Raw genomic sequence first — 18,789 nt, 5'->3', positions numbered from 1 at the left:
CTTTTGGTGCTTATACAGTTTTGCAAGGATAAGAAAACATTTGAATGTTCAAATGCTTTCAGTTTTTAAGGTGCCTGGCCAGTCATGCACAACATTTTGTTGTAGAACACCTGAGCATTCCCGAGACTCATCAGAAGAACCAATGGAACAGGACGATGCTAAGTGAAGCTGTTTGCACAGGACTTCATGTCTGTTGCTGAATAATGGACTACGCTGCCGTGTGGTGGGAATATCAACTAGCATTGCAGATTGTGATTCTGTTGATGATGGATATTTGCTTTGTTATTTCTCTAGCCCAGATGCTAGAAACTATGTGCAAAAGCGATGGATAATGAAATAGAAGACTGTTGTCTGTGGTTTGGCTTCTTTGAAATGAAGAGTTGGGCTCACACCATAACTTGAAAGTTGATAGGTTTACTCCTCTAGTGGATAGAGTTCAGTTTTCACCAGTGACAGACACTGTTGGTATTTAAAGAAACAAGGCTAAGAAATTGTAATGAGGCTGTGTCAAAACTGTTGTGTTGGGAAACCCCGGTGAACTGCCAAAGTTTGCGTTAATTAAAAATTCCTGATGAAGATAGGGTGATGGTACTGCAGCCATTTGTGAATGCTTTGCAGCTGGTAAATAAATCTGAGATGGGTGTTAAGTAGTTGATGTTTGGTTACCTTACGGTAAAATGGGATTTACTTTGTAAAAAGAGAATGGACATCATTTGTTCATATTACACTGTAATGAATGTTTGGGTTTTTGTGACCAGTCAGTTTTCTTGGACGTTGGTTGCTCAATTTCTTGAGAATTTTTCTCTCTTTTTATCTTTTAATTGTCGGTATTTGTTAGTGATTCTGCTGTAGACAGCAGCGAAGCTGGTTGGTCATGTTTGGTGCTTTGAGGTCTTTAGAACGAAGGGGTCAAATGTATTTCATGAGTGTCCTTACAAAGGCAACGAAATACTATGAAACTTGTTGGACCAATTGGATCAGAGAGTGCCTCAGGTCAAACAAAGTTGTTTCATTTAATGTAAAGAAAAGACAGTAGTGTTAGTGAGCTAATGCTGAACACTTAAACACATTTTAGGTTCAGCCATGTAATAGCTTATAATTAGATGAAATATTATTGTCATTGTATTTATAGAAGATTATTCATATGAAAGAAATATTTAAAACATAACAAAGTGCAGGACACTTCTTTATAGAATTTTCTAAGACCCTTGGAGAAAAGTTTTCCATTTGTTAAAAAAATTGTGACATTGCAAAACAATCGAATTGAAACATTCTGTACAGAATGTTCCTATGATAGTTAATCATTAGGGCTGAATTGAATTATTACAGTACCGTTTTTATCAGATGCTGAAGGGACAGAAGTATCGTACAGTTGTTAATTTTGGTATTCATGTACCATGTATGTATGAAACCAGCTACATTGTTTTGTATGTTTGAAAAACAAAAATAACAAAAATAATGTGTGATAATTGTGCATACAAAAAGAAGAGCATTTATTTTTATGTGAAGCATTTTAAATTTGAAAAAGTGTTGTAACAGATAACATTTTTTTAAGATAAATAGAATGTGGAATATGGAAAAACATAGGGAAACATGTTTTCAGAATTCTGTTTTAAGATTTGTGGTTGAGGTAAACAGATCTAATACAAATATAGAAGTCTTGCTGCCCATGCCTCTGTTGAAAGTGTGAGAGATTTTATTGTAAAGCTTCAGAGGAAGCTTGCCTAATATTGTTAATTGTTCAGAATATTTTATCCATATGGTTAATTCTTAAAGAATAATGAGTGACAGTAGATAAAGTGCAGAGGGTTGTGACTGGATGTGTATTAGTATACTTGGAATAATAAGTTTTATATAAATATTGTCTTACATTCCTGGTGTGGAGTAACATAAATTAGGTTGAAAAATGTTTTCCATACTTTAAGTTGATTATCAAGAGGGATATTTGCCTGTGCAGTTTTGTGTGCAGGACTTCCAGTGCACTGTTTCTAAGTTGGAGATAATGTCAAAGTTTTATCTTGAAAGTAATCAAAACTGTATCATACTTAAGTTTCATACATGTTCAGTATTAATACCAACATAACATATGCTTAAATAACTAATTAATTTCAGTTGATAAGCAAGTTGGTATTTAGTTATTTAGATATTGGCTGCAAAATTCCAGTGTCATTAATAAATACTTCGGTAATAGAAAATGGGCCTGTGGACATAACACCTAATATGTAGTACACAGCCGAATAATAGAATGCATTAAATTATGATGATCATTTTGATCATCATTCTTTAGTATGATACTGGGTCTATAAGATCTGGATTCTCATAATTTGTGCTATTAATTGAATGGGTATATACACAGAAAACTTTTGAGCTTAGCTCATATTGATTTATACCAAAAATGTTAGCATCTTTGGAATGTAATAAATGATGAAGCAGACTTCATAATGGATTGTTAATTTGTAAAGCATATGTTGTTTGTACCATAATTTCAAAAGTAAAAATTGTGATATTTAACTTTCGTATATGTATAGATAAATATTAAAAACCTGTGACATTTCTAGGATGTGGTATACAGGTGTGCAGGAATTCTAGACAGCCTGGTGTGCATTGTTTATCCCTTGTGTGCTCTTTGATATACAATAACTGTGAAACCTTTTTGGTGTGATGAGATTGGATGACTTTCTTGCTACGAATATTTTAATAAAAATAAAACAAAGAACTATCCAAAAATATTTTAAGGTTAATTAATTATATATATATATAAAACAATTTTCAAAAACTCTCAAGCAGTGTCATGTAAGGTTGGCTCGTTTGCACTACAGAATTAATCTACACAGTAAATACTGAACAGATAATATTACTCCATATAAAATGGCAGAAATAATTATTAGGTACACACAGAAAATAAGGTCCAACTAAAGATAAATTTATCATACTTATGTAGGTAAATATACTTAGAAAAAAGTGTTTTAATGAAAAATGTTATGTCCCTATGTGTTCTTTCAGGAATCATCTCAAATATAAAAATACAGTCAAACCTTATCAGTCTGTTTGTAAAATGAAGTGTAATTGGGCCTTTATAACCGATGTGGCATATAGTTAGGTTAAGGACCATTAGACAAGGGATGACATAATTTGATAATGGTAGTATAAATTGTGCAAACTGATGGCAGAGTTAATTGAAACTACTTCTCTTCAGAAACAACACACCAGTTTCTTGAACCTTTAGTGATGTAGTCTTTCAGAATGAATGTCATTTTGTAGCTGTTCTGCTCAGAAATTTTGTTATATTCAACTGTGTTATATATTGTACAATTTAAATATTTTTCTTGCATATTTCTAAAACTAGCATGAGTCCATCAGATAAGAAAGCTTTGAGCATGTTATGTTTTGCCATACATGCAATTAGAGTTCACTGCATATGAAACACACAATAATTTATTGCCACCAAGAAACTTTATTTCATTCCATGGCGTTGTACTATTGAGTCCTTTTCATATTTTTGGACAGGGAGATATAGTGACTTAAGAAATTCACATTTTACATGGAAAACATTTGTCTTTGTGTTACAGAATTCATAAATGTGCTTATGATTGTTAATTGCTGTTCATTTTATTCACAGAACTACAGTCACATGGTCTCTCAAGTGGAAATTACAAAAATCAAAGTTCCTTCCTTTTAGACATAGTGTTTGTGGAACTAATTACTTTGTGTCAAAGTGTCAACCATTCTGGTGAATTCATGTTTTGTGGCATAGGAAAATATTATCTCTTATGGAAACCAAATGGTTTATTTCAGTGTATAAAATTTTCTGATCTTGTATGTGGTATTCTGTGTTTGGAATCATCATAATATGACATACCTTTAAAATGACCCTAAATTAATTGTACATGGCTTCTTTTGGTACATTCTGTTACACTTTTTAGATCCCTCAATGTTTCTTACAGTGGATTGAGTAATACATTCATCTTCAGGCACTTTATCCATTGTCCTACTTCCACAAGACTCAGTGTGACTCCCACTGTTTTATTTTTGCCATTACGTAAAGTTATGTGAGTTGCATCACTGTGATTCACTATTTTGTATTATCTTTCATGAAAACAAATTCTTTTCTTGGGATGGTTCTTTGTTTAACAGTGGATGGATGCAGGATTAATTGCACTTGGTTCTTCTAATAGCACTGAAAAATTATATATCAAATTGTGATTATCTTGACATTCATAGTAGATGATTATTAAATGTGTATGCATAACTGCTTTGTATGTTGCATACATTTAATGTCTCAGCCATTACTGTACTGGTAAATTCTTGGTACATTATTCAGGCCTGATCCTTGTTCAAAGCTGCTGGTAAGCAAAGAGGATAGAGTTGGTAATAATGTGCCATTGGTATTGCTTAGCTGTTAGCAACTAAATATGGACTGGCAGGCCAGTCCTTTTTAATAGATGATATATATCTTATTGATTGTTGTCTAGAATAATATTTGCTTGTAACATATTCACATCTTCATTGTGATTTTACTCTCTAGTATCACTGTATAAGTACATTTGTATTGTACATATATCACGTCACTCACCTAATGCTTGTTTTCTGCCTGTGCTCAGACATGGTATTTTGTGAATGAATGAGGCAGAATATTGGAGCTTATGTGACACTTCTCTATTTTTATACTGTAATTTCTTCCTTATGTCTCAGAGTTAAAGAGAAATGTTTGAAATATTTAGTAAGTGTGTTTTGGATACATATTTGGAAGAAATGTAATACAGCTACTCTTACTGTTGAACAACTAACTAATGTATAGTAATTTTCTTCAAAAATTACTACTTACACAGATAATATTTTTTTGGTACTTTTCATTTTAAAATTAAATGCAAGTCTGATAAATCAGTAATAAAATAGTAATTGAAAAGAACGGAGAAGACATTTCAAATAATAATCTGCTCATCTCTGATGGAAACATATCTTTATCTGAATATTCACATGTTTACTTGGATCACACAATATGACTGATGGCTAGGTGGTGCAATAAACCTTCAGCAATTTAAACGACAGAAGTTACACTGAAAAAATCTTAACATTTTAAATTTAATGGTTGTACTACATTTCTACTTGTATTTTATCTTCTTTCAGTACACAAGTGCAAACTAGTCTGTTTTTTAATGAACTTTAAATACAGTAGTGATCAACTGATGTTTTCTATTTGGAACAGATTTCATTCAGATTTTTGCTTGTAAATGTTATCCTTGTTAAACTTATTCACCCATACATACCATTTATCCTCATGAAAACTTTTGTTTAATTTACACCAATCTAATTTTATCATAAATGGTTCTGAGAAAGTTTGTACTGTCTACAAACGTGAAAAATTGAATAAATATTACATTTCTTCATCAAATTTGTTCTGTCAAGGATGGCCAGCAGTAGAACCATTTCCACCTTTTTTGTGCACTGTGTTTCAATACTTTGTCTTCTTTTGTACATTGCCGTCAGTTTCTTTGAGACTAGACAACATCTCCCTGAATTCATATAATTGTGTAACACAGTGAAGGCTAGAAGGCCTCATTTTCATTTTTGAACATTTTGTCTTCTTCCATATTCTGACAAAAAAGATACGATGTTGGAGTTGGCAGTAACAGAAAATGCAATAAATTCTTTTCAAAAGGTAAGTGGTTAAAAGTGAAAATTATATAATGTTCAGTTCACTAAATTGCAGCAAAGTAATTTTAAATTCACACTTTATATGTATGTAATAAGGCAGAAAGTAATATTTAAATGCAGTGAAGTCTTCTTGGGTCATAGGCCACATAAATATGGAATTACAATTTAATGTTGTGGAGACTGACTCCATCTTCAGGGTTGATGTAATGAATGACAAAACTGCCCATTTTATTTTTACATGATACCTGACTCTTGGAGCCTTGTGTCCTTGTCAGAGCCAATTCTGGGTTCAAATACAATGAACGGTCTTGTCACTCGTTACATTAATCCTGATGATGGAGCAGTTTCAGTCTCCAAAACATTGGATTGTAACTCCGTAATTACATGGCTGATCACCCAAGAAGACTTCATTGCATTCGAATGCCATAAAAGCTTCAAATCTTACATAATATTTAAATGGTTTGCTCTTGTTCAAAGCTTCTGAGAGTCCAATTTTAAAATTGTGTTTGATAAGAACATTTACAAAATTATATTTGTTAAGATATTGATGTCTCATGCTGCTGTTTATAGCTATAAACTTTATATGACAACTCTGATAGAACTTTGGTTACATCATCAATTTTACATTTGTACTAATGATACTGTGTTAATTATGCTTGTTTCTCTGCATTGTTTTGTGCAAATGGTTGACAACCATATTGGATATCTCAGCATTGTGAGACTATAAGTATAAATATCTTGGTTTTTAGAATTAGAAACCAGGATGCATATAACTAAAGTGTTAAAATCTATAAATTTGGTTGGACTGAAAGTGTTTAAATAGTATTTATAATTGTGATGAGATCACAAATGAATATTTGATTATATTTTTTGTAATAACTGTTTTCATTCTATAATTTTTATCCAAAGTTCCCATTTATTGTCTATTTCATTCAAGTGAACACTTTCATTAAAATGAATGACATGTGAAGCAAGCAGAAATGTATTTTGTGTGGTGTGTAGGTGCATAGTGGTCTGCTTTAAGTTTTACCCAATAAATGAAATGTTGATTCATGCTTGGATTAAAGTGGAGTGAAAGATATTTTATATCATAGAATTATATATTCTTGTCTGTACACCAAAATGGTACAACTTAATGTGCAGTATATAATAAGAGAAAAACTTGTTGTAAATATTATCTTCATGCTGTTTTCATTGTCTTCTGTTTATGTTGGTTAAGAGATATACGTATGTATATGAATGACGAACACACAATGTTATATCAGAATGCAGAAATATGGGTGGATTGTATTTGATAATACACTATATAAGAATCTTAAACAAGTCTCATAGTTACTTTATTGTTATGAATATGTTTATTTACTCTGTGCTCATGATCACAATAGCCCTGTGTTAGTTTAGCATTTATTACTATTTTATTTTTCAAGATTATGTAGTGTTATCACAACCTTTTGTGTACAATGTTATATCAGCAATTCATACAAATATTCTTATATTTTAAATGTTATGTTTAACTCTTAACATACACTTCTACAGTTATTGTCCCAGATAAAGAAAATCTTTATTACAGTGATCAGATTTGAAACTGGAGAATAAAAAGAGCTATTTCTGTCTGTTGAGTTGGTTTTTTTAATACCACCATATTGACAGCCTCCATACTTCTTGTGTTCAGTGGTAGATGTCAATGTTTCAAAGATCATACTGCCTTCATCTTCAGCCCATATTTCAGTTGCCTTCAACACAGAGATTTCAGGTTCTTATGGCAGCAAGTATGAAGATCTGTGATGTGCCATGTAGTCTTGTAGAAACAGACCGACATTTCATAAGTGCTTACTGCCTCCATCGTGAGGGTGATGAGACAACATGGCACATCCCTGAAGACTGTCATCATCATGCTTTCAACATTGTAGCCAAGCCCTCTCTGAGGAGCAAACTGTTGCTCAGCCACTCAAGAAATTACCAACATTTTATGTAGCTCGAAGGTTTATTACTGTGGCGTATGCTGAGTCAGATGAATCCAATCCATACTATTTGTAGTTGAATAGCAGGTAATAAGTCCCTGTGATGGAGGAGGTATGGTTCTCCGAAATGTTGGTGTCCACCTACAAGACCACAAACATCGTAATCCTGGAAACCAACATTCCTTCCTTTGAGAATCTCAAATATCATATAAACAAACTACCAAATGAGCTACCGCTGCTGAAATGATAGTTACAGTCCTGCTTTGTGATTGGTCCAGACGATCACGTGGCTTGGGTCATCTGTTGTTAATAATGGAAGTTCTCATAGCAGCAGCAGCAGCAGTAGTGCTATGAATGGTGTGGTGTATGAAGTATATTGTATTGCCGTATATGAGTTGAAGAGGTTAATTAGGCCAACAACTCGATTCCTGAAAGTTGATGGTACGTAATGTGAGTGTTCCTGAAATTTGAAGGTGTTGGAGCATTAGGAAGTTCTTTATGTTCAGTGTTATTATCGAAATAAACGCGTTACTTTTCGCTGTGCGATTGGACTTTTCTCACCTGAAGCAGAAACTAATGATGAAAATAAGATAATTTCTGCTGTTAGACTTTAATTACTAGTTATGTACGGTCTAAGTTCAAAGAGGTACTTCAGGTTTTAGGTTCTCACTTCGGTGACATCACTGTTGGTCGCCAAGTTGTATTGGCATGTGAACTAGGTAGGTATCTACGTTTTGGAGGAATATGCTGCCTACATTTAAAGAGCCGAAGTGGACACGGCATTATGACCTAGAATACCGGCATGTGCATAACTTTGACAAATTTTTTTCAGTATAACGTTCTAGACAAACCAGTGCCTTTCATGTTATATTAAGAAATATGTTATCAGTTGTATGCAGTAATCCATTCCATGCCTTAGTCATTGGTACCACATACTAATTGCTATATGTGTGTGAGCGTATGGGCACAGTGCATTACAGAGAGTGGAATGTTACAGTGATTTAAACTTAACATTGGTTTCTATAAAACTTCCACTATATGTTACTTCCCAGGTGGTGTTATCATGTAATAGAAAATTTCCAGTTGCTGAATGAAGGTAATACCACAGTTCAGAACTGACTTTACTAATATTTCCTCATATGAAATTCAGATTTTGTTGCACAAGCTGACAGTTCTGAGTCACAGGTATGTAGTTCTTCTGATCCTGTGGTTAGTACATTAACATCGCATGGAAAATAAATGGTGCCTCAGTCTAGTGTCCCTAATTTGTTCAGAAATCCTTGTGAAGGTGTGTTAGCCAGTCTGCCTGATCATGTCTTCATACAGGAGTTGGAGGTTTTGTGCAGGGAGTTGACCTTTTATCATTGGAAGTTGAAATATTATTTTACCGTTACTTTGATGATGGTATAGAATCAAGTTTTGAATTATCAGACATTTGCCGAATCTTTGGAAGGGCTTTAACAAATGATTTATCTTATACCTGAAAGTCATGCTATACATTAGATACTGGCCATGGAAACCTAAGGGCAAGACATATAGATTTGATTCTTCACAGATAAGGTCAAAGACTAATAATAGTTCTTGAGTGAATATGGAGCCGTATTGTTGTATGTGATGTATTTGTTATTTATGTTGGACTATTTGTTTTTTCAAAAGATCTTCATTTTGGGCTTGGAGGCCAGTCCTCGATATACAGAATGACAGTTACAAATTTACAAAGGACCATGAAGGAAAATCCAAAGGCAGCTAACTTGTTGCCAGTGTTAATATGTGCTGTTGCTCTTCCTCTCTCCATGACCATGTGGATTGGAAATCTTGCCTTTTCATTTTTTGCAGGTGGTGAAAATTCAATTCATCATGAAGGTAAGAATTTATTTTATTCATTTATTTTTGTTATTATAATTATTAGGTATTGTTATAGTATTGTATGCATTATATAACTTTTGCATTACTGTAATGAAACTAGTTGTTTATAGTAAGTCATATGAAAGAAATTGGCTAGTTTCATGTGTAGGGTTTAGTAGGTTTATTTCATCATATAAAAATTGTCAGACACACCTGTTCTTGGCAATCTGCATACCCTTTTCTGAATGGTTAAGCCATTGCCAAATGGCTGGTTATACATTTAAATGCCACAAAAACAAGACAACAGGAATGTAGTGGTGGTCATTATAATAACCACTGAGACTTTTTCACAAAACTAAACTTTTTCATTTGAAAAGATCAGTTTAAACCTAAATTTGTCTAATAATTTTGATAAAGTTGTTTAATTAAATTGATATGTTTCCATGGACATTCTCCTTCTTCAGTTAGTGTAAAAACACACAATGTTTTTGAAGCTAGTTCTGCTACTGTCATCAGATGAAACTATAGAACCTAATTAGTTAGGATTTAGATTAGTTTTTCTCATAGCTGATTATTTTGTATTGTTTCACCAGTTGGCAGAGAAGCAGGTCCAGCCACTAAAGGTTGTGTGCTTTTAAATTAATAGACAAAGGAAAAGAATATGCATCAGTTTAAACCTGAATGTAATACCCTTACCCAAATTCAGCAGCCATATTACCAAAATTAACATTTGAGGATGTATGACCATGAGTGTAATGAATCTCAGATGGCAGTTTCATTGTTGCACTTGGCAACAAACAAATTAAAAACTAAGTTCAGCTACCAGTACATTATAATGTAGCACTTAAGTGTTTCACTCATGGTAGTACCTGATTCTAATTCTTGCCAGAAGCATGTTATTCTGACAGGTGTTAATGGGTTTCCTCAGTGTTTATAGGCAGATATTCTCCTGGTTTATTGAAATATGCCATGACTGCTTCATTTCAGTAGTACTAAGTGTACATATACTTTATGGCATGTTGTATGTTGATGTTGCTCTTCTGGGTTGCAACACCTTGGACTTACAAGTACTTACATATGTTTGAAGGAACATATTCTCTACATTTTTAGGGTAGAATGTTTCTTCAAAATATTTGTATCTTCCTGCAAGTCCATAGGATGTAACAACCCAGAAAATGAATATTGGCTTCTTGACTGTCATGAGGACCTCAAATCTCTTGTATGTTATTTGCTTGCAGATGGTTTTGTAATTCCTCCAACAAGATGGTTTATTTCATTAGTAACTCCACTTGCAATAGCAGCATGGGGCATTCGCAAGAACAGTTTAGTCGTATCTGGCGCTGTCCTTGGTAAGAATCCCAGCGGACAAAACCTTTTCTCTCTCAGGACATGACAGCTTTAGTAAATCATTTAACTGTAATAATGTCCAATGTACATGCTGTATCTGAAAGTTAATAAAACTGAATTCTTATATCTACTTTTATTTTAGTGTTCATATTTATTTGCTTGCTATAATCATTGTTTCAGGTTTCTTTGTTGGATTTATACTGACACTGACAAGTTACTCATTTCTCATGTGTCTCATGACATTTTTTGTGACATCATCCAAACTTACAAAGTTCCGAAGTGAGCAGAAACGGAGCACAGACGAAGACTTCAAGGAAGGTAAACATATAATATACCTTCTTACTAATGAGAAAGATGGGAAAATGTTCTCATGTATAATGATTTTTTAATGTCAAAGCAGCTTTTTATTAAAAGTTATGGATTTTAAGTTGTGAGTCAGTTGGAATGAGGCAAGATTTTTAATTTGTGAATTAATCTTATTTTATGTAATTTATTTTCATTTTGAGACATTTAAGCCTGACTGTACCCACCTGTGTTAGTGGAACAGCAGAATAAAATGTTAACAATGTTGAACATAATAATTAATTTGTTATAAATTTCAGTTTACTGAATATAAATTGACAGATATTTGTTATTAACACATTCATTACTTAGTTGCTAGTTGAATTTGAAAATTCTATGATTATGTTCACATAAAAGATGGTAACAACCCCCCCCCCAAAAAAAAAAAAAAAAATGTAGCATTTGTAAATGAAGCTGTGCTGAATCAATTTTTTTTTTAATATTGGTTAATTTGCAAAGTAAATGCTGCCATTTTTAAGTCACATTCTTTTCTACAAGTAAAATTCTAGAATGTTCATTTGGAGGTTTTAGATATTTAGGACTAATTAACACTAGCTAGATGCTTTTTATGTGAATTTCTTTACATGTGATGTTTTGTCATTTGTTTGAAATTTATTTACAATATTTATAATTGTATGATTTTTTTATTTTTAATCTGAATAGGTGGGCAGAGGTCATGGGTTCAGGTGCTGAGTAATGGTGGCATGGCGACACAGTTAGCTTTCTTGTACATGCTAGATTCAGGCTGTGGGGAGCGACCAATAAACTTCATCAAAGATTACCGGGCTTCCTGGTTGGGTCTTGGAGTTTTGGGTAAGTTTCGATATAATTGATGCTTTCATAACATGGCACAAGTGCTGGAATTGATGTTTTGAAATTTTCTTATAGGACAATTCTGTGAATGGTGGTAATATAGATTTGTACATATTACACAAGTACTACTAAGAAATTTTATGTGTTATGAATGTCCTTAACCAGTCTATATCAAGTACTGTGAAAATAAGATTTCCGTCTTCTGGGTTATTGCACTGTGTAGTCTGGTCGATGTTAACCAACGTTTCAGAGGTCATACTGCCTCCGTCATCATCGCCCTGATGACGGAGGCAGTATGACCTGTGAAACGTTGGTTAACATCAACCAGACTACACAGTGCAACAACCCAGAAGACGGAAATCTTCATACTCACCGCTGTGAGAACCTCAAGTCTTACACTGTGAAAATAATTATAATACAGAACTGATAACATTAAAAGTAACAGAAACCACACAGAAGATGACATTAGCTATGCCAAAACCTATTCCATCTTATGTCTCAGAGTATATGAATGTGGCACATTGGCAAAATATTTATCTCATTAAGATGTGTAACTTATCTGAAACATTTGTCAGTTGATGTATATATAATAGAATAAATTATATTTATCGTTTGAGAATTAAATATAATGTTATAAATATGAGAGTTTTTGTGCCAATGCAAAATGTCTGATAATGCTCTTAGTAATGTTGTTCAATTTAATTTGGAAATTTCTTATGTTTGAATGATTTAATTTCACCTTTTTCTGAATTTGTTTTTTGAAGCTGCAACTTATTGGTCTGATATGTTTTCTCATATTTGATGTCAGCAGCAATGCAAATTCTTTCGGATTTGCACCATAATGTAATGCTGTGTTCTACGTAGTTGCTTTGTGCTGTGAATGATGCTGAAATTTGTAAAATTAAAATTTTAAAATAGAAATTAACATGCTGAGTATTTCTTAGAGAATGTATTTGTAATGCAAAATGTTTTGTGAATGTCAGTTTGCATCTGTGAGAATTTTGTGAACTTTATGTGGAGACTTAAGTTGGATATTTTGTTCATTTTGAAGAAAATTATGGGTACATAGACCACTGGTTAAAGATTGAGCAGGTCTTTTTATTCATTTGAAGCCAAGTAAGTTTTTATGATTCTAGGTGCATTAGCATGCAGTAATGGTGACACCTGGGCTTCAGAATTGGGGACTGTCATTGGTCGAGCGGAACCATTCCTTATAACAAGCAGGCAGAGGGTCCCTAGAGGTAAGCACATGTGATTCTGTAAAGTTTTCTTAGCACTTTGGAAATGGTTTTAATGCCACATGTATAATTTTACATCAAACCCCCTCACAAGTCTGGGTCCCTGTGTGTTTTTGTTGTTGTCGTGAGATGTTAACCATTTGCCCAACCACCAAGCTTGAGAATCACCTAATGTCATTTGTCTGCTACTGTGTGTTCATTATGTTTGCAGCTTCCCTCCATATATGATTTCTTTTTCCTTTGTTCACAACACAAATGTGCATCATGTTGTGGCATTAATTGTTAAAAAAACTATTGTGAAAAACTAAGTTTATCATCCACCTCTGTTTCTTGCTGTTCCAGGTACTAATGGAGGTGTAACCATTGCTGGTCTCTTCTTCAGTTTATTGGGTGGAACTGTTGTCGGTCTGTCGTACTATTTGTCTGTTCTGTACTTTGTTGATTCAACTGTTCTGGCAGCCAGTCCTCCACAGTGGCCACTAGTGTTTGCAGGATCATTTGCTGGTCTTGTTGGAAGCCTAGTGGATTCAGTCCTTGGAGCAACACTCCAGTATTCAGGCAAGTGTTCTGTATCTATACAGATTTTACATATGAATTTTAATGGAGTGTATTTATGCTTCAGACACATACACACACTCAGAAAAGAGGCTGAAGGAAGAACTTTAATATATGGCGAGTTGGCGTCGTTGCTCCGAAATGTAGTGCAGCGGCCGGCTGCCCAACTGTGAATTATTACCTCTTAACTTACTATTTTGTTTGTCCTGTAAGTGAGGGTGGATTTTTTTTAAGAAGAATAAGTAAAAATAATGATTTGAATTACATAAGGAAACTTGTGTACATTACTTACTACTTTTTTTATTATCACTTAACACAGTTAAAGATTTGAAACAGTGGCATTGTAAATTTTTCCTAAGTGATATTTTATAGTGTATGAAACTGTTTGAATATATGTATAGTACCATAAATAAAGGTTAATGATAGAAGGAAAGTATCGTTAAGAAAGAAGAAAAGAGGTGAGGATTATTGTTGCTACTGTGACTGCGGTTAGGGTTTTACCATCCTGGTGTCTGTCCTGAAGGTAAAAGTATATGTTTATGAGGACAGAGTACCCATGAAGCAAGTACTGTACTTGTCTGGAAACACAGTTGTTTTGTTTCAGGTTTAGATGAACGGACTGGCTGTGTGGTGGAGCATGCTGGGAAGGGCATTCGCTACATCAGTGGGGTACAGATTCTGGATAACAACAGTGTCAACCTCATCACAACAATTGTGATGGGCCTCTTGACGCCTCGTATTGCTAACATGTTATGGCCTTGATAGTTGAGAATATTATTTGAATATGGTTCCTGCTGTTTCTTTCCTATCTAAAGACAGAATAATATCTCCCTTTTCTTAGAGATTTAATGATATATTGGCATCTATTTTGAGATTCAGAGCAGGGGGTGGTTGTGGGAGAACATTTGGGTTTATCACATCAGGCCATTAAAAATATTGACAGTGGACATAATAATAACTGAAAAGTGAGGAGGAATTTATATGTGAGATTCAGAGTTCTTGTGGCTGTGGAGATGCGTTGGTTCTGGCACCATGCAGTCTTGTAGGTGGTTTACAGTGTTTCTGAAGAATGTGTCCACACTGACTTACTGATGATCTGGTCCATGGATCTTTTTTTTTTTGGTCAGAATAATAGTGTCCTGTAGCTGGATGTGATTGCCTGGTGCTTGCTACTTCTCAGTTCAAAATATTTTGTCTTCCCATCTGAATTCTAAGAACCTGAAAATTAAAGTATACAAAACAATAATTTTGCCTGTTGTCTTGTATGGGTGCAAAACATGGTCTCTCACTCTGAGGGAGGAACATAAATTGCAGGTGTTTGAGAATAGGGTGTTGAGGAGGATATTTGGGCCTAGGAGAGAAGACGATGGGGTCTGGAGAAAACTACATAATGACAAACTTAAAAATTTATACTCCTCCCCAAATATTGTCAGGGTGTAAGTCGAGAAGAATGAGATGGGCAGGGCTTGTAGCGCACATGGATGGGACAAGAAGTGTGCACCGGATATTGGTTGGGAACCCTGAGGGGAAGAGACCGCTGGGGAGACCTAGACGTAGATGGGAGGATAATGTCAGGCGCGAGCTGTGGGAGATAGGAGTTGAAGGAGACTGAATTTTGTTGGCCCAGGACAGGAACCAGTGGAGGGCTTTGGTTGATTCGGTGATGAACCTTCAGGTTTGTGAATATTTCTGATCTTCCTAATAGTAATCATGGTTAGCAGTTTACATTTCAGCTAAGGAGTAAGGCTTTAGCTAAATGATGACCATTTTTAAGTAATGTTACAGGTACTTATTTATATACATATATTATGTGTTTGTTAAGTTTGTTATGTTACATGTGGTAGAAGTGAAATATCAACTTTCTTATTCCTAATTGTTGTGTTCTCTTAATATATTACTAGTATTATATATTGTTCATAAAAAATGTAGAAGTGCCTGTGCTGGATAAATCTATACACACACACAAATGCTCTCGGTATAGTCACATACAGCCGGGCTCTAGTGGTAAAGGTGAAGCCCTTGGATTTTGCTTGAAGTTAAATATTCAAACCTCAATATTGTGTACAGAACAGTGTTCATGTTAACCGTGTTGCTAGCTGTGTTAGCCCAGCTAACACCTTAAAAAGTTAAAAATAAAGTATTCTACGAAATCTTACAAAAAACAAAAACCTCGAAGTGTAGAAATGAAGTTGATTTCTGTAAAGATTTTATTCTCCAGCCAGTTAGGCAATTGCTGTGAGTGTAATTCTGAATTAGTTGGCTAATAATTTAATTCAATTCTTTATTATTAGTGTGTCATACTATATGGCGTCAGTATTTAATTTTATACAGTATGTGCCATTTAAAGCTCAACTCCAAAACAATCGTGTACTGCGGTGCAAAAATTAAATCAGAAACACCTGCTCTCCCATGTAACAGATTTTCCCACCTTCCCCCCTGATTCGTATTCACCAGGATTGCTAGGTCTCTGCTTACGCCAGTTGCGCAAAAGCTGTGTAGGTGCGAACATAGTGTATTCACGATCGGAACGTTTGTTTATTATAGAACATTGTTTTGTTACAACATAGTTTGCTGATGTTCGTGAAGCATTTAACTGTGTGTGTTTTGACGAGGAAGTGCCGAATAAGACTATATACCGATCGGTAATAAAGTTTCGGGTAACAGGAAGTGTTTGTGACGAGTGGCGGGCGTCGTAACTACTGTAATTTCGGTCGTACCGATTTCAAATAGTGCTTCAGCTGTGGGATGCAGCTGCAAGAATTAAGTATTACCTTGGTTTCTTTTGTGCTGAAGGGAGTTCGTGTGCAGTAGGATTACGTTTTACACGGATTTTAAACCTGCGTTAGTAACGGTATTGGCATACCTGGTTCATATTGAGTTTCACAAATATTGGTTAGTTTCTATCTGTAAAGCTGACAATTGCGGTTGAATGGGGACAGCCGACACACTAATGAAGATAAAAGTGAACTCGATGAGGTGTTAAGACTATCCAAAATAATTGTTGTTACATAGCACGAATACTTTTTTGCTACTGAGCCGATTGATCTGACGTGGCAGGTATAAGATCCCGTACTCGTGTCCATACTTTCGGTCAACAGATGCCAGCACATGGCAGTCGATTAAATTCTAAGTCAAAATTGTAACAATCGTTTTCGTGTTCTGTTTCGTCTCGATGTTGACGCCTGTGTTCGCTAGAGTGGCGGCATGACAAAGTTAGTGAAGAAGCGAATCGTACTCAGATAAGCGATTTATTTAATCGTTAGTGAACTAATCGAAGATGAAAAAAAAACAGTCACAGTGACGGATAATGTGATGCTAGTGAAATAATCCTAATAGATTCTAAAGCAAACGGAAACAACATTGATTGACAGTAGGTCGAGGCCCATTTTAAGAAATATCTGACCAGAAACATTCTCAGTGTAATGACATTACAAATGAATTAGTTTAAATTAATTTATATCTTAAACAGTTTTATATGTGGAGTGGTCAGTTCCGTGGCTTTCTTAATTATTAATTTAACTTAAAATTATTGAAGGCATAAATAAGGAAGACATTACTAAAATTTGCATATTTCAAGACACAAACTTCGAAATTTACATTTTTGCTAGGCCTCTGTTGTCCAGAAGTGAATTTGTGATGTGCAGTGTGTTTCTCCAGGGTCTTTGGAATTCTTGTCAAGACTTTGTAGTGCTCATATTTCAAGAGTATGGTGAGTACAGTCTTTGAACTATGTATAAGTAGGCATAAGTGACTATTGTTAATGGTTTATTAAAATGAAAATTTAAATTGTGGAAAATCATGTGATTATGTAATTATCCAAAGAAATTACATCAAACATTCCACAATATGAATAAAATATGTAAACAGGAACGTTTCAAAACATACAAATATCTTGCGTCCGGGATTACTTCTATCCATCTAATTCTCCGACTATTTTAGATAAAATCGTATGTGCAATGAGGGTAGGCCTTAAGGTGAAGTGGTTCTTTGTCGATTCCCGGTTGTTCTAGCAACTGTTAACTGAACAGCTTATATGGCATTGAATGATGTGGGAAGATCATAAAAGGTGAAATTTAATTTTCCCATGGAGGCATGTATGAAAATGACTTTTGGGATTCTATACCGGTAGACGTTTATCGACGTTTCAGAGCTGCTGCCGCCATCATAAAACTTCTATCATCATCGCTCTGATGATGGAAGTATCGAGCCCCTCTGAATAATCGATAAACTTCTGCCGTACTACATGGCTCGACATTCCATAAGACACCCATCTTCATGATCATAAAAATTGCAGGTAAGGGTGTGGAAGAGTCAATTTATGACCTATTTCGAGGCATTATTCCGGTATTCGAAAGGATTGATTAAAGAAATACACTAGGAACCTCAGCATAGCCAGAAACTCGACCGAAATTTCGTATAACGTTTCATGGCCCCCTCACTCATTCATCATGTTGAATGAACGACTGCTGTTTAGAGGCATACACACAAAAGGTTTTCAGTTAGACTAACACGTGTTTGTCACTCCGGCCTATAACAACGACCATCTGTTTACATGTCACAGTTTTACCTTCACATTTTTAAATAGGCGTATGGCGTAGTTAGTTCTTGTAAAATACAAAAAGAACTGGGAGTAATTTTAGGGCACCATATCCAACGACGCTGTATGAGCCGGGATAGCTCAGTCAGTATAGTGACTAGCTATGGGCTGGAAGACCGGGGTTCGATCCCCGACGGGGGCAGAGGATTTTTCCTCTAGCCTCTGCGTCCAGACCGGCTCTGGGGCCCACCCAGCCTCCTCTACAATGGGTACCGGGGTCCTTTCCCGGGGGTAAAGCCGGCCGGGGCGTGATGCTGACCACTCACCCCCATCTAGTGCCGAGGTCAAGGAAGAGAGGAGCTATACCTCCACTCACCCCAAGCGCCTACATGGCGTATAGTGGGACAAGCTTTACTTTATATGCTATTACTAAGGATGTATTGAGACTGTTTCGTGTAGAGGTGTCCCTAGTAATCTAATATTAAGCGTAGTTTGC

At 35.0% G+C, this 18,789-nt stretch overlaps 3 protein-coding genes across 28 annotated transcripts in view; all 3 read left to right on the top strand.

Annotated features, from left to right (window-relative positions):
- LOC110832859 (histone deacetylase 4) overlaps positions 1-7,268 on the top strand; it is a 119,008-nt gene extending 111,740 nt beyond the window's left edge. For 17 of the 18 annotated variants that reach the window (XM_087356990.1, XM_087356989.1, XM_087356984.1 and 14 more), the window contains one exon: positions 106-7,268. In XM_087356990.1, the coding sequence (XP_087213116.1) occupies positions 106-166 (61 nt within the window). In that variant the 3' untranslated portion in view covers positions 167-7,268. Of the gene's footprint in view, positions 1-62 lie in introns of all 18 variants that reach the window. The other variant, XM_087356995.1, reaches the window with a different exon arrangement.
- A 632-nt stretch (positions 7,269-7,900) lies between these two features.
- On the top strand, positions 7,901-15,629 carry LOC110832856 (transmembrane protein 19). Of its 5 annotated transcripts, XM_022070264.2 has the most exons (9): positions 7,931-8,057; positions 8,669-8,712; positions 9,273-9,479; positions 10,700-10,810; positions 10,989-11,126; positions 11,814-11,963; positions 13,100-13,204; positions 13,544-13,759; positions 14,361-15,629. In XM_022070264.2, the coding sequence occupies exons 3-9, from the start codon at positions 9,314-9,316 to the stop codon at positions 14,516-14,518; spliced, it is 1,044 nt and encodes a 347-aa protein (XP_021925956.1). In that variant the 5' UTR covers positions 7,931-8,057; positions 8,669-8,712; positions 9,273-9,313; the 3' UTR covers positions 14,519-15,629. The 5 variants fall into 5 exon arrangements, with proteins under 5 accessions (XP_021925953.1, XP_021925957.1, XP_021925956.1 ...); XM_022070261.2 differs by lacking the exon at positions 8,669-8,712 and having other exon boundaries at positions 7,901-8,057; XM_022070265.2 differs by lacking the exon at positions 8,669-8,712 and having other exon boundaries at positions 7,918-8,066.
- Positions 15,630-15,772: 143 nt separating this feature from the next.
- The window catches only part of Dh31-R (Diuretic hormone 31 Receptor), a 129,804-nt gene continuing 126,787 nt past the window's right edge, over positions 15,773-18,789 (top strand). For all 5 annotated transcript variants that reach the window (XR_002544070.2, XR_002544071.2, XM_022070251.2 and 2 more), the window contains exon 1: positions 15,773-17,465. Coding sequence is in view for 3 of the 5 variants with exons in the window: in XM_022070251.2 (XP_021925943.1) it covers positions 17,393-17,465 (73 nt within the window). In the remaining 2 variants the exon portion in view is untranslated. The remainder of the gene's footprint in view (positions 17,466-18,789) is intronic.

This window comes from Zootermopsis nevadensis, unplaced genomic scaffold (assembly GCF_977971745.1).
Source record: "Zootermopsis nevadensis isolate Lab colony 2312 unplaced genomic scaffold, Znev_1.0 Znev_ptg000028l, whole genome shotgun sequence".
In the NCBI taxonomy this organism is placed as follows: domain Eukaryota; kingdom Metazoa; phylum Arthropoda; class Insecta; order Blattodea; family Termopsidae; genus Zootermopsis; species Zootermopsis nevadensis.
The sequence above is the reverse complement of the archived record's forward strand: the minus strand, read 5'-3'. Positions and strand labels throughout refer to the sequence as shown.

What these genes read in the sequence shown, in the direction of transcription:
- LOC110832856 (XM_022070261.2), top strand. Translation starts at nt 7,967, where the DNA reads ATGAATGGTGTGGTGTATGAAGTATATTGTATTGCCGTATATGAGTTG. An exon ending in AAATTCAATTCATCATGAAG is followed by an intron (nt 9,480 to 10,699) that starts GTAAGAATTTAT and finishes ATTTGCTTGCAG; the next exon opens with ATGGTTTTGTAATTCCTCCA. An exon ending in CGTATCTGGCGCTGTCCTTG is followed by an intron (nt 10,811 to 10,988) that starts GTAAGAATCCCA and finishes TCATTGTTTCAG; the next exon opens with GTTTCTTTGTTGGATTTATA.